Source organism: Cydia fagiglandana, chromosome 4 (genome assembly GCF_963556715.1).
Source record: "Cydia fagiglandana chromosome 4, ilCydFagi1.1, whole genome shotgun sequence".
Classification (NCBI taxonomy): domain Eukaryota; kingdom Metazoa; phylum Arthropoda; class Insecta; order Lepidoptera; family Tortricidae; genus Cydia; species Cydia fagiglandana.
This window is the reverse complement of record NC_085935.1, coordinates 15,403,390-15,418,242: the sequence shown is the minus strand read 5'-3', so window position 1 is coordinate 15,418,242 and position 14,853 is coordinate 15,403,390. Positions and strand designations below refer to the sequence as shown.

The following is a 14,853-nucleotide window of genomic DNA, read 5'->3' as shown; positions in this document are numbered from 1 at the left end:
ACATGGCTTGTATATTTCGTCCGCACCGGCCCCGGACTTAATCGACTTTTTCACTTTAAGTTTGTAGGCCCTGTAGCTCGATAATAGGGAATTACGCTTTTGTTGAAGTTTATCTACAGGTATTTCCAATATATCGCTTATTCGCGACCACGCGTCGTATGCAGGGCCGGATTAAGCATGTCGGGGCCCCTAGGCAGTGCGAGGCTCGGGCCCCCCTACAGCCAATTCTGCGCACAGCATATTTAGTACAGAGAAATAAACTTGCGTTTTTAATTTCAATCTTCAGGCGTCGGCCGAGCCGATCCAAATCGAACGATGGCTTTGTCGCTCTTATTGCGTAGACATATATTATAGCTTTATTCTATCTGTTTTTGCCGATTCCGCGTCGCGTCAAGTGTGGAGAGGGCCCTTTAGGTCAATTCCCAGTGGAATACCAAAGATGTGAGCTTCAGCGTCACTTTCCTTCTACCTCTAATCACTAGCTCAACTAGTGCCGCAAAGTTGATTTACTCAATAGTTTATATTTTGCGAGGCTGAATAGCGATTTTCCGACCATAAGACTAAACGCTGAGCCACATGATTAGTATCAACCTAATAATAAGAATTTACATACGTAAAAATTACTTAAATTACTAGAGTTAGACCAAGATAAGCCTGCAACAATTTCGATAGCACTCGCAGTGCAAGTGTTATTTTAAACGTCAAAACTTCTATGAATTTATGACGTATAAATAACACTTGCACTACGTATGATATCAAAATTATTGCAGACTTTTCTTGGTCTAACTCTCTTCATTTACCAGTCAAGCTAACATGTACATGATACAGGGTCAACTAAAGAACCAAAAAGAAACGCGAGCGCAGCGAGCGCGAAATTTTTTGTTAACAATATCGCAAATTCATCGATCTTCATCTGGGCCTAAAAGTCCTAAGTGCCCCAGTGAGGCGAGCTTTCATGTGAAGTCAAAGCCGTGCTTCATCAGGCTTCAGGATAAATAGTTGAGCACAGACAGGCACCAATGTCCATTGTAAAAAGCGAGACCGCAGGCCGAGCTTGGCGCAGCGAGGCCAAAGGCTAAGCTGAAGTAGAGGAGATGTGGAACACAAACCAACCAATGGTAAATTGAGGTAAAAAGTGAGGCTGAACGTCGAGCATTCCTAGGAAAAACTGGGGACACGTTCGTCTTCTTTCTTTCTGAGTCGAAATAACCCAAAAGTTGTTGGTTGTTCTAAAAAAGTAAACCATTTTACCTGAAAACCCCATTATTATATTACCTACAATTTTAGAACAGGTACGCAGAATACGCCCCGTATACTGTAACGCAGCGGTCGCCAACCTTTTAGCAGCCAAGGGCCACATAGCAGCTAACGAAGTAGACGCGGGTCGCACTTTGTTAGTATTTATGACTTTATCAGACATTGTCGTTTGTCAATATTACATACAAAATAGCCAGGGAGGCTCGCGGGCCACGAGTGAGAGGTTCGCGGGCCGCTAGTTGCCGACCGCTGCTGTAACGTATTGCTTCAATTTTATTACAGTATTTCATTAATTTAAAGAATGGATCGAAAAAAAACAATAACAAAGCACACTAATTATTATAAGAGTAAAAAAAATACCCCTGAATTTTGACCCTATGGAACAAAATTTTATTTGGTTCGCGCTGAGCCGCCGGAGCCCCCTAGCCGCGGCGGGGCCCCCTAGCCGAGGCGGGGCCCCTAGGCAGTTGCCTACTTTGACTTAGGGTTAATCCGGCCCTGGTCGTATGTGCGTAATTTATTTTTATAGTCTCTTAATGACACATCCCATAAAATGGGCTCAGCCTGGTAGAGCTGTATAAACAACAGCTCTATCTGGTTGTTCCATTGAATATTTTGAATTTGAACATCTTTTTCCATTTTTATTAAAACGCACAGGATACTATCAAACCAATTAGCCGCCATATATAGAAGGTTATGACAATTTATCTTGTCAATGTCAACAGATAGCCAATAAAATAGTGTGTAATGTGGAGTCTTGCAAGTTCGCGCTTCGCGTCTCCTTTGACGCGGGCCGAAATACCGACAAAAAACGGAGAACAATCCGCGAAGGCGTGAACAATCTGCGAAATCGGCGCCACACTTGCGTTCGCGGCTTCGCCCGCGATTCACGCGCATAGTCTGGAGGGCGCTTAATACAAATAACATTAGGCATGCCTACCTATTACACTTTACACACAGATACAATACACTTTACACACGGCATTTTACACAGATTTCCAACTTGTATTCATACATTTCTTCACGGTTAATTAATACGCTTTCCAGATGCATTATGACTCGGTTCCTTCTGAACCCACTAAAACTGTGAATTTCACTCTGGCTGCTTCAACAGCCGTTGCTCCGCATTTAGCACATTTTCTATGTGCATTGCTGTAATCCATGTAGGTACAGACTTACAGTCTTAAGTGGTATTACCGCTACGTTGTATTTATTATTTAAAGATTTAATAAATAAAATTTTCGTTATGAACTTTAACCACAGCAGTTGGACAGAGTCATTGAGAAATATATTTTTTATTATGGTGGGTAGACGTACCTACCCTCCATATATTTTATGGGCGTTGATAAAGACAGTTGGAAGCAAATATTGAATTTTAAAACTGAATCGCGTATAATTAAGTTTTACGCGTTTTAAGTCCAGTTTTTTGATTAATAATGTATAAAATTCGTGATAATTTAAATCATAGTTGGGAGCAATGTTGCTGTAGAAAAATGTTTTTATTTTTATTGCTCGCAACTTATTCTTGGAGGCCAACGCAGCATAGAAGCTTCAGGCGCACACATGCGCAATTGTTTGGGGACATATATTTCTTAGGAAGTGAACAGGCCTTGCTAGTTATAGCTGTCGCTGTCACTGTCATTTGTCACTGCATTGCTTTCTTTTCTTGTGACATGTACGTTGCAACTTGCAAAGAAATTTTTTGCAGTATTTGCACATTGAAGGTTGTTTCAATTTAAAATAGTAAAGATAAATAAATTGATATCTGATCAAAATGACTACGCCACCGGCAGTGCCTCATATTGACCGGGAATTAGATTTATCTAATGCTGGAAGAGGAGTATGGCTCGTTAAAGTTCCTAAGTATATAGCGAATAAATGGGAAAAGGCCCCAGGAAATATTGAAGTGGGCAAACTAAAAATATCACGGGTTGCAGGGCAGCGGGCCCAAGTACAGTTATCTCTCTCAGAAGCTGTGATGTGTCTTAAGGACCCTGGCGAGCAGAGCATACCAAAGGAGCATCGTTTGGACGTTTCAACAGTTACTAGGCAATCTTTAGGCGTTTTTTCTCATGTAGTCCGTGAGTACTCCTGCTTTTAATAAGTTATACAAACCAGTTATGCCTTGTAATTTGTTCAGAAATCTGAATTAATTTATTTGCATTGATGCAGTATGGGGATGTTACAATATATCGCTCCTTGAGAAACATAGTGTCACTATACAAAATTAAGAACCATTCGAATAATGACAATGTTCCATTTTTGAAAAGTTGAATTTTCAGGCACAAATCGTTTTGTATAGTGACACTGTTTCTCAAGGAGCGATATAGTATTACAGACATAGATGTAAGTAAATTGAGGTAGATATGGTACCAGGCGCACGATCGTGAGCCATTAAATATAGGTTCCGGAACCTATATTTAGTTAGTCGTATGGGTGATGCCAACCTGTCAAGTTGTCAAAATCGTTGGATCAAATTGTTGTTGTTGTTGGTTTTGTCAACTATGAACGTCACCCGTCTACATAAATAAAAGGTCATTGATTACAGATCATGTATGTCAGCTTGCATCTGGCTTACATGCTGGCCAAATATTGCAATATAAATATGTTGCAACATGTTGCACAATGTTGTTAAAGGACAGGGGAGCTAAAAGTAACTGACATTTTATTTTTCAGCATCCAATACAGATTCGGTAGTTCCAGAGTCGGAAAAGTTATACATGGAGGGTAGGATAGTGCAGAAGCTGGAGTGCCGACCGTATGCAGACCCGACCTACTACAAGCTGAAGTCAGAATCTATAAGAAAAGCTTCCATGCCGCAGCGTCAAGTGCAGCAGCTTGACAGGATTGTACAAAACTTCAAGCCAGTCTCTGACCATAGGCATAATGTAAGTATTCATTGAAGATATTTTAGGTTTCAGGTAAAAAATGTGGCAGTAAGAAAACACACTATGCAAATATGTTGCTATTGCAATATATGTTGCAACATGTATTGCATTAATAGGTATTGCAATTAGGGTTACCAGATACAAAATTAGAATTTCCTGTCAAAATCCTGATTTCCTGACATTCATATTTTTGACGACACGGGTTGGGGGTTATTATTTGTCTATCAATTCAAAAAATTCCTGACATTTTCGTGTTCCATCCCCATTCCTGACAAAAGGCCAAAATTCCTGACATGTAAGGAAAATTCATGTCATCTGGTAACTCTAGTTGCAATATATGTTTTAACATGTTACACAATTTAAATTTCTCAATTGAATCATATTAACTGTAATCCTCCTGTTAATGTTTACTGTGTATGTGCCAAATACTGAATAATTTTATTAATTATGAATTCACAGATTGAATATCAAGAGAAGAAGAAGGCTGAAGGCAAAAAGGCCCGGGATGACAAGGATGCAGTGCTCAATGTGCTGTTTGCTGCTTTTGAGAAACATCAATATTATAACATCAAAGATCTGCAAAAGGTAAATTGTCATTCTAGTAGATTCCTTAGCATTTTACTTTTAGTGATATACATTTTTTGATTAGCCTATAGGAGTGTCCCACTGCTGGGCAAAGGCCTCCCCTCTTTCCCGTCATTTGGTACTATCCGATGGCAACCCCCTCACCACTCTTTACAAAATGTGTCAAGGTCTTCCTCTGCCCCTTTTTGTGTGTTGTCTGTTGATACTTTTCATTTTATTAATTTAATTTTTTCTCAGATTACAAGACAACCTATTGTATATTTGAAGGAGATTCTGAAGGAAGTATGTAACTATAACCTGAAGAACCCACACAAGAACATGTGGGAGTTGAAGCCGGAGTACCGGCATTATAAGCAGGACGCTCCGCCAGAAACCAAAGAGGAGAAGGATAGCTCTGACAGTGACTAGATTTTGATTATGTGATGATTTGATATTAGTCAATGAGGATTTAATGACCATTACTAATTAAGACAATGAAGAATAAAATATTTTGTTGAAACATGCACAGTTTTTTGAATTAAGTAAGTAAATTAAATTCTTTGTAGTCTGCTGGCACAATTTAATAACATAATTTATAATAAATTTTAATAAATATGCTATACATCAAGATTTTCTAACCTAAATAGGATGATAATTTTGAACTTGAGTATTGACAATTGTAATATAAAGCCACAACTTTAGTTGTGTTACATTTAATATTAAATTCTAATATTAATTGAGTATATATCATTCAGTCCATTAGTTAGGCGTTGGTCTCCGCTCACATTGTACCTTAGTTGCATTGTACAGAAAGGCTGGGGATTTCTCTACGACGCAAAGTGCAGTATGAGCTGGAAACCAGCATTTTAATACTTAGAATCTTGCGTCGATTGTCCCCACAGGTGTCTGCCATAGCGCTCAGTTCATGGAGTCATACTTAGATTTCTTGATGTAACTCGCGAGGCAGCAGGAAAGGACGGTGCCCACCAGTGGGAACAGCGCGGTGCCGATTGCGATGCCGATCAGGATGTTCATGTTGCTTTCGAGATATTCCACGATTACTTTGTAGCAGCCCTGAAAATAAGGTTGGTGATGTAGTACAGCAGTAGGATTTACCCTTATAATATAATATACAAAGACTCTTTATGGCACATCTCACTACAGAATACAACACAATGAAGACAGGGAGCTATAATCTAGTCTAGTGTAAGATCCTTTAGTAGTTATCGTGAAATCAAAACTTTCGGCGGCGCCTGCACTCATGTACGAGTTGTACTTGACGCACTTCGAAGTGTTTGCTTATTGCACATATTAGGCACTTTAGTCTGCAGACAGATTTTTCGTTTCCTCAGTGGCGGATTTACTCTAAGGCCCAGTAGACCCGGGCATAGGGCGGCAAACTGTGACTAAAAATTCGCCGATGATAACAAGAAATAACTCAAAATGTAGTCAATATGATGAATGCTAAGAAAGGGGCGGCTACAGGCAGGTTTAATTCTTGACTGCTGAATATGATGTAAGGGTGACTGTGGATTTGTCATAATTACCGCCTGATACACGTGGCTATAGTTGGCGGTGATGCAGTCGTCGGGGTTGACGCAGCACGACAGAGGGATGGAGCGCTGCACGCGCACCCAGTCCGTGTAGTTGGACACGCCGCAGCAATGTAGCTGGAAAACACGTAAAACGTTTAAGTGAAAATTATCCAGACTACAACAAATCTATTCGGGAATCTAGCAAATGAAATAGGCATCTTCTTATACGAGTATAAGAAAGATGTGCATCCTTAGGTACATATTTATAATCACCGTTAGGCGCTGGTTAGTAATCCGCTCAGTTTCCCAAAAGACTAAGGCAAGTCACAGTTGCCCCTGTGCCGATCGCTGGACACGAGCGTCTGCGTGAGTCCGTCGTAAAGGTCTTTGGAGAAGGTCTCGCGATAGCACGCCACCGACGCGTCCAGCATGACACACTTACAGCGGATTGAGCCAAGTCAAAGTTGCCCCTGTGCCGGTCGCTGGACACGACCGTCTGCGTGATTCCATCGTAAAGGTCTTTAGAGAAGGTCTCGCGGTAGCACGCTATTTGAGCTATTTACCTTATAATTTGACATGTATTACGTCATATTATAAAGCAAATAGCTCACCCTGTCCGACCTTTGATCATGACAGACTCACAGTAGCTTGAGCCAACTCAAAGTCGCCCCTGGGCCGGTCGCTGGACACAAGCGTCTACGTGAGTCCATCGTAAAGTTGGAGGTCTTGCGGTAGAACGCCACCGATGCGTCCATCATGACAGACTTACAGTAGCTTGAGCCAAGTCAAAGTTGCCCCTGTGCCGGTCGCTGGACACGAGCGTCTGCGTGAGTCCATCGTAAAGGCCCTTGGGGGTCTCAAGGTAGCACGCCACCGACGCGTCTATCACGACAGACTTACAGTAGCTTGAGCCAAGTCAAAGTCGCCCCTGTGCCGGTCGCTGGACACAAGGTCTACGTGAGTCCATCGTAAAGACCCTTGGGGGTCTCAAGGTAGCACGCCACCGATGCGTCCATCATGACAGACTTACAGTAGCTTGAGCCAAGTCAAAGTTGCCCCTGTGCTGGTCGCTGGACACGAGCGTCTGCGTGAGGCCGTCGTACAGGCCCTTGGAGAAGGTGTCGCGGTAGCACGCCACCGACGCACCCACGCCTGCGTCCATCATGAAGATGCAGGCCAGGAAACCGCCGTACTGGAAAAAGAACGTAAACTTTAAGTACTAGAAATTAGTCTAGGTATTTCATATTTGTTGATAGTTTCCTGTAAGTGTAATCCCACAAATTGTGGCGCGGTAAAGGAATATAATAGTACCTACAGCCTTTTTTATGAATGTTATTATATACAAGGCAAACGAGCAGATGAATCGCTTGATGGTAAACGATTACCGCCGCCCATGGACACCTGCAACACCAGAGGGGTCGTAAGGGCGTTGCCGGCCTTTAAGACGTGTACGCTCTATTCTTGAAGGAATAGAAAAGGAAGGAAGGGATTTTTGGGTGAAGGAAAACATCGTGAAGAAACCGGACTAATCTAAATAAGGCATAGTTTCCCATCTGGGTTGGAAGGTCAGTTGGCAGTCGCTTTCGTAAAAACTAGTGCCTACGTCAATTTTTGGGATTACGTGTCAAGCGGACCCCAGGCACCCATGAGCCGTGGCAAAATGCCGGGGTAACGCGAGGAAGAAAAAAAACGCTCTATTCTTGAAGGTCGTATCGGTCCGGAACTTACGATGTACAGCAGCACGGGCTGGCCCTTGATGATGCAGGAGAAGGCGACGGAGCTGACCAGCACGATGAGCGCGGCGATGCCGATCATGGCGTGCGGAGCGGTGCCGGAGAACTCTGATGACAGTTGCATGTACTTGTACAGGTCGAACTCCGCCCATAGCCCCACTATTAGTAGCAGCAGCCCTGATAACTGGGGACAAAACAAAACTTCTGTTATATAGATAGGGAGGTGTACCTACCTCATGAGAGTCATGAGTCATGGCACGTGTAGGTAAAGGTACCTACTTTCGGAGGCTAAAAAAGAGTTGAATTCTGCAGACTAGACTTTTGTGTAAAAATTTCAAAGGCCTTTTCATGTTATCGAGGTACTTAATATTAATTTCTCTTAAAATATATCTTACGATTGTACATTGACATTGTACGAGTACCTAGGTATTCATTAGTAGATTTAAAATGAAAAAATACATGTTTCTAAATGTAAAAATTGAAAAATCTTTCGCTCTTTCAAAAGCTCCAAAACTTTTGGCTTATCAATATGTAACATCTGTCAGATGATAACACTTTGTTTTCACGTGTGATATCACAAATAACTTACCCAGAACACGATGTTGAAGATGAACAGAAACGTTTTCAGGCAGGCTATCACCGCCACGTTTTTGAATTGGTTCCCCATTACTGCTTACGTTGTTTCATTCATGGATTTGAGAAAAATGATGGATGAAGTATTTAGCTTGGGGCTGGGCTGTGCGCGGTATGTTGATCGCCGCTATGCGCATGTGCGGATCATGGCCGTATGTTCCCATTGATTTCACGAGCGCAAACTTGTCTCGAGATAACAAATATAATGTGACCTCTGGATTCGTAACAACAACGACGTATATGTAGACTAACTTGGAGGGTAGATTAAATTGTAGGCAATTGAAATGATTCCCATCGCTAAACGAATCACCTGCCTCAAACAAAGTATGTACGTAGAGGTATGTGTGATATTGCATTACGCATGCAGTTGTTGTTCTAGAGGTCTCATGTTGCTCATAGTTGGCTATTGGCAATGAATTGTTTGGTAAAATTTAGTTTAGGAATACGGGCCCTGCCTTCAGCGCATGCGTAGTGGCATCGGCGCCTTTATTTTGTAAACAAATACGTAAGTGCAGTACTTATACAGGGTGTAGCTAATCAGTAGGTCATTATTGAACAAACATAACAGATACAACGAAAAACTTTAAACTGATGTCGAATATAGGTAGCACTTATGCATAATCAGTAAAACCGCATCACCGCTTTTAAAATAAATTTAGATCTAGAAAACATCCAAAATTTACCAAAACAAGTACTTATTAAGTTAAGCGCTTCCAATGTACCTACTTAGTAAGTACGATGTTCATTGAAAGCCTTAAATTATCTGCTGTAAGTGATGAGATTACACTCTAATAAAGCAATAAAACATCTAATGTTTATCGCCTATTATATCTGTATTAATTTTAACGATTATACTTACCCTGTAAAATGCTTAGAGAAAACTTACACGCGTTATGGAAAGAGACCTTATTGTCCATGGCGCTTGCGTCATTATTAACAATGCTCCGATATAAATACAGTGCCGTGCGGCGTAAGCGCCAACGACAATAAGGTCCATTTTCATAGATAATGCGGCAAATATTTTAGCCATGCACAAATTATACTGTTGAAGTAAGTAGATGGCGCCATCCAGCCCAGTAAATAACGCGGTAATTATTAATTATTAACTGGGCAAGCACTGACGACGTTTTATAATCCAGTTACCTCAGCTCAAAACATATGGCGCCATACAGCTGTCCAATTTGAGCTAAGTAGGTAACATTGTTTCATATGAAAACGTTAGGTACCTACCTAGACTTACGTACGTTAGAGCCATAAAAAATTAAACTGTAGATCAAGATGGTATAAAAATGATCTATTGTGTTATTTGTGTTCTTCGTAGTTGGTACTTTCTGGAGGGTTTAAATTTGGGTAGATCCTTTCTTCTACAGAACTTAACTTATTTTCTGCTCGCTACTACGAACGTTTACTTTAAAATCATATTAGGCATCACATTATAAAATAATCATACTGTAAGCACGCAATAACTAAAGTAAGTTAAGATTTTCTCGAGTTTACTTCATTTATTAAGGAGCTAATATATATCATCGGCTGAAATTCAGCTTCAGCCGCAGGCGACTGGCCCATGTTGCACCGTCGCCGGCGCCCGCGCCAGTTTACCTGCGACCACACCTGCGCGCGCACCTCCGCGCCGCGGCCTTCACGAATCGCACGCCAGTGAATTACGAATGTGTTCTTTTTAAAATTTTAACGGCATTATGTTTTGCTACAGAAGTTTATTTATTTTTGGCATTATTTTTTGGATTTCATCGGTTTCGCCAATTGCAGATATTGAAAGTGATGATGGTGAGAAGAAAATTATCTAATTTCTAAAAAAAAAATATAGATCATACATATAAAAATGCTCTGTCTTAAAATGCAATTTTTATCTATCTTTAAATCTCTATTTTTTTATTAGGTACCTACTTCGAAATTTCGACATTGAAAAAGTTCGGAAACCTCATATTTTTAATAGAAAATTTTCCTGAAATTTCCAACAACTTTCATTTTTTTTTGTATAAGTACATAATCAAGTAAAATTGAAATACCTAAGGACAATTTCGACTAACCAATCGAAATATCTTATTATTTAAGCATGTCCAGATAGCGAAAAACCTTATTTGATTTAATTAATTATTTTCCTCTAATCTGTGGGTAAAGAAATATTTTCCGTATATTTAGGGTTCCGTACCTCAAAAGGAAACACGGATCCCCTTATACATAGAAAATAATACAATTAAATACAGCAACTCAAGAACAGGTAAACAACAGGCTAAAAATCTCTTCCAGACAACCAGAGATCCTTAGTGATGCTATTAGGGTTCTGTTTTTTGGGTTTCCTAGAAATCTAGCTTTCCTCTCACGTTCTCCATAATTCTCACTATTTACATTTCCTATAGCAGGAAAGTCCTATAATAGTAGGCATTGAATTTGAATACATACAGATCACGGTTATTTGCTTGAAGGTAAACATTGAATTTATTATTTACTAATTTAAACATAACGACACCATGACTAGTCGCGTTTCGTCATTTCAAGTATGTACTTTATTTTATAAAATTGGTATTTTTACGTTTCAGAATTTGGTCCCCTTATTTTAGAACAGGTACCTAGGTACAACAATATCTGTAAAGTGTATTGTGCGTGTACACTGAGAGAAAAATCATTAGTAAACTAAACCAGGAATTAAAAAACAGTTCTGTACTGGGGGAAAAATGAAGTTTAGTACTAATTATCCCGATGGTCCCGGGTTCGAATCCTGGTAAGGGCATTTATTTGTATGATGATACAGATATTTGTTCCTGAGTCATGGTTGTTTTCTATGTATTTAAGTATTTATATATTACATATATCGTTGTCTGAGTATCCACAACACAAGCCTTCTTGAGCTTACCGTGGGGCTTAGTCAATTTGTGTAAAAATGTCCTATAATATTTATTTATTTTTTTAATTATAGACGTGTCACTATTTCTGTAAAGTTTATTTATTTCTACAAACAGCTCAGTAATCCTAAATCTAATCCCATCAAAAACATAAATGTAAAAAAGGAGAGCCAAGTTCAATACAAAAATTATGCTTGGCTGTGGGGTTCGCCGCAAAAAGAATGGAGATTTAAATGAGTGCCAAGTTCTATGCAAAATCCAAATATGTATTTATAGGAACAAAATAACATTATAAACAAGTATTAAACTCTATTTCTTTGCTTTATTGGATACCTATAACAATTGCTGTTATTTAAAAAAAATGCGAGATCTTAAAGCAGGTTAGATTTGACTTGGCCAGTTTTCATTACATCAGTCATTTTATAAAGTTATTCAACATATATATTTTGTAATTCTGATAAAAAGTGGCCAAGCCAAATCTAACCTACTTTAAGATCTCACATTTTTTTTAAATAACAGCAATTGTTATAGGTATCCAATAAAGCAAAGAAATAGAGTTTAATACTTGTTTATAATGTTATTTTGTTCCTATAAATACATATTTGGATTTTGCATAGAACTTGGCACTCATTTAAATCTCCATTCTTTTTGCGGCGAACCCCACAGCCAAGCATAATTTTTGTATTGAACTTGGCTCTCCTTTTTTACATTTATGTTTTTGATGGGATATCAATAATTTTTGTAAAGAAAACTAGGCAGGTATTGAGATTTAATGTTTTTTCTTGTGTTTCCGCTGCATGTTTTTTACTTCTGTTCTTTGTATTAATTATGTGGTGCCGCGCTGCCGCGCGCCGCCAACGACACACCGTTGGCCGGTTGTTTAGCGCGTATTACAGGTTTTTTGTATGGGGACCCCCCCTATTTTTTAACTTTTTTATTTTTAGATTTCTTCCTACGCTTACACACAATTACCGAGCTGGATTCCAAATTTCATCCTTCTAGGTCATCTGGAAGTAGGTTAGGTTTAGGTACTATATGTCAGTCACAATAAAAAAGAAATTTGTATGGGAACCCCCCCTATTTATTAACTTTTTTTTGTTTTTAGATTTTTTCCTACGCTTACACACAATAACCGAGCTGGATTCCAAATTTCATCCTTCTAGGTCATCTGGAAGTAGGTTAGGTTTAGGTACTTATATGTCAGTCACAATAAAAAATGGTTTTTTTGTATGGGGACCCCCCCTATTTTATAACTTTTTTTAATTTTTAGATTTTTTCCTACGCTTTCACACAATAACTGAGCTGGATTCCAAATTTCATCCTTCTAGGTCATCTGGAAGTAGGTTAGGTTTAGGTACTTATATGTCAGTCACAATAAAAAATGGTTTTTTTGTATGGGGACCCCCCCTATTTTATAACTTTTTTTAATTTTTAGATTTTTTCCTACGCTTTCACACAATAACTGAGCTGGATTCCAAATTTCATCCTTCTAGGTCATCTGGAAGTAGGTTAGGTTTAGGTACTATAGGTATGTCAGTCAGTCTTAAAATTTACGACTTTTTGACCTTCATATCTTTATAACCGTTTGAGCTAGCTTCATGAAATTTGGGCTTCTAGATGTCCTTATGAATATAATTAAACACACGTAGTTTTATGTGTTTACGTTAAAGATGTTTTGAGTTATAGAATGGTCAAAAGTGGCACCAAGTGGTTCGTGTAATATTACACTCGGCGCTGGCTAGCCAGTTCCTTTGCTTGAACTTGGCTTGACACGCTGCCGCGTGTCTAGATTTCAACAAACAGATAATAGAAATTGCAAGAACTAATAGAAATTGCAAAAGTCAATTTGTTCCTATTAGTTGACTCTCCTTGTCCCCGGATAAGTTTATTTTTGTAATTCTAAGTGTGTTTCTGTTATCCTTTTCTCTCAGTGTAGATGGTATATTCCAGTTCCAAATAAGATGTATGTTCTTTATTTGCTTCATAAGATACAAGTATCATGCAAAATTGTATACAATAAAATAAAATAAACTTAGCCTAAATCATGCATAACATTCAAAATGAAATTCAAAATAACATAAATTGACAAATGGCTGATAAATGTCCTAAGTAACCTAAACATGTCATATTTAAAAATTTAAAATTTAAAAACTATATATAATTATATTGGTGCTATCGAAATGTTGATGATATCACTACTACTAGTACCGGCAAATCGTATTTATTATAAAACAAAACTATACTATGACAACTTGATAAGTTGATAACCCGCCCAGAGTTGGTCCACCCTTTAAACCTTAGGTATTAATTCCCCAAAAGTGACCGCCCGGCGCCATGTTCAAAATTTTATATTTACGCTAGAGGTCCAGTCCGACTTATGTTACGCTACCTACTTAGGACTAGACGTGTGCGCCGCGCCGGCGCGCCGCCGCCGCCGGGCTTTTTGACCACGCCGCCGCCGCCGATAAATGATCGGCGTGAAATCGGCGTGACCTTGAGTGTTGTTAATTAGCTATTCTGAGTTGGTTTTTGGATTACAATATAGATTTTTTGTATTATTTATGTTACAGTTGTCAAATATACATCAATCATTAATTAAATGAACCTGAATAGCCAGTTAAAGTAACTGAGTAACCCTAAGCATTCACCATCAACTGTTAACGAACGAAAGAAGACTGCTGCTAGTGCTGCTTATACCTTGAACAGCTAAAAGAACAAACTTCTCCATTCTGAAAGAGCTCTATATCGCCACTCATCTATTCCAAACATGCCATGGGAGAGCCCTTAGCTTCTTCGGATATATTATCCAACGCATGATGTGGAGAAACACATTAATTTAAGCCGAATGAATGGCAAACGTGCTCAAGTTGGAGCATGTGTGAGATGGTCGAACGCTATGAAGAGGTCGACTTGCGGCAGTCTGCACCGTGCAGTCCATACGGCTTATGACTGCATGAAATGGAGACAAATTACATGTGGTCGCGAGCCTCAGCAATGAGGAAACGAGAAAGAAGATACGTCTCAGTGAGCCTGGTGCTTGTATGACAAGAAAACCATTAAAAAGAAGCCATAGCAGTGTACTATGTCTAGCAAATGTCAAGGATGTATGAAGTTCTGTTTTGTTAAAGTAAAAAGTACGTCATTTTTAATAGGATAAGCCATGGAAAACTTGAGAAAACGGAGAGTTACAGATTGGATCGAAGGTCATTGGGAGCAGGAAACCTCTTAATGAAAGCCAGTTACTATGGAAATCAAGTTATTACACCTATCCTATATTCATTTACAAACCATTTATTTTACTCACAGCATATATAACTATACATAGTTTATTGACCAGCAACCTGCATTGATCAAATTTTCAAGAAAAACAGCAAATTAATGA

General features: G+C 39.2%; 3 protein-coding genes across 4 annotated transcripts in view; 2 read left to right on the top strand and 1 right to left on the bottom strand.

The window, feature by feature from the left end:
• The first annotated feature begins 2,920 nt into the window (after positions 1 to 2,920).
• Positions 2,921 to 5,233, top strand: LOC134663856 (general transcription factor IIF subunit 2). The gene is made up of 4 exons (XM_063520377.1): positions 2,921 to 3,338; positions 3,934 to 4,145; positions 4,605 to 4,730; positions 4,968 to 5,233. The coding sequence occupies exons 1-4, from the start codon at positions 3,032 to 3,034 to the stop codon at positions 5,136 to 5,138; spliced, it is 816 nt and encodes a 271-aa protein (XP_063376447.1). The 5' UTR covers positions 2,921 to 3,031; the 3' UTR covers positions 5,139 to 5,233.
• A 44-nt stretch (positions 5,234 to 5,277) lies between these two features.
• LOC134663857 (tetraspanin-7-like) lies at positions 5,278 to 8,801 on the bottom strand. The gene is made up of 5 exons (XM_063520378.1): positions 8,567 to 8,801; positions 7,973 to 8,161; positions 7,275 to 7,436; positions 6,257 to 6,379; positions 5,278 to 5,783 (listed from the first exon to the last, which is right to left on the bottom strand). The coding sequence occupies exons 1-5, from the start codon at positions 8,642 to 8,644 to the stop codon at positions 5,628 to 5,630; spliced, it is 708 nt and encodes a 235-aa protein (XP_063376448.1). The 5' UTR covers positions 8,645 to 8,801; the 3' UTR covers positions 5,278 to 5,627.
• A 1,416-nt stretch (positions 8,802 to 10,217) lies between these two features.
• The window catches only part of LOC134663900 (uncharacterized), a 92,641-nt gene continuing 88,005 nt past the window's right edge, over positions 10,218 to 14,853 (top strand). Inside the window, exon 1 of one of the 2 annotated variants that reach the window (XM_063520442.1) lies at positions 10,218 to 10,386. In XM_063520442.1, the coding sequence (XP_063376512.1) occupies positions 10,308 to 10,386 (79 nt within the window). In that variant the 5' untranslated portion in view covers positions 10,218 to 10,307. Of the gene's footprint in view, positions 10,396 to 14,853 lie in introns of both variants that reach the window. The other variant, XM_063520441.1, reaches the window with a different exon arrangement.

Bases quoted from the DNA above. Each gene is read 5' to 3' on its own strand.
- LOC134663857 (XM_063520378.1), bottom strand. From the start codon at position 8,644: ATGGGGAACCAATTCAAAAACGTGGCGGTGATAGCCTGCCTGAAAACG. The intron at 8,162-8,566 runs GTAAGTTATTTG...TTTTGTCCCCAG, and splicing joins TCTTCAACATCGTGTTCTGG to TTATCAGGGCTGCTGCTACT. The intron at 5,784-6,256 runs GTAATTATGACA...CCTTATTTTCAG, and splicing joins ATAGCCACGTGTATCAGGCG to GGCTGCTACAAAGTAATCGT.
- LOC134663856 (XM_063520377.1), top strand. From the start codon at position 3,032: ATGACTACGCCACCGGCAGTGCCTCATATTGACCGGGAATTAGATTTA. The intron at 3,339-3,933 runs GTGAGTACTCCT...TTTATTTTTCAG, and splicing joins CGTTTTTTCTCATGTAGTCC to CATCCAATACAGATTCGGTA. The intron at 4,146-4,604 runs GTAAGTATTCAT...ATGAATTCACAG, and splicing joins TCTCTGACCATAGGCATAAT to ATTGAATATCAAGAGAAGAA.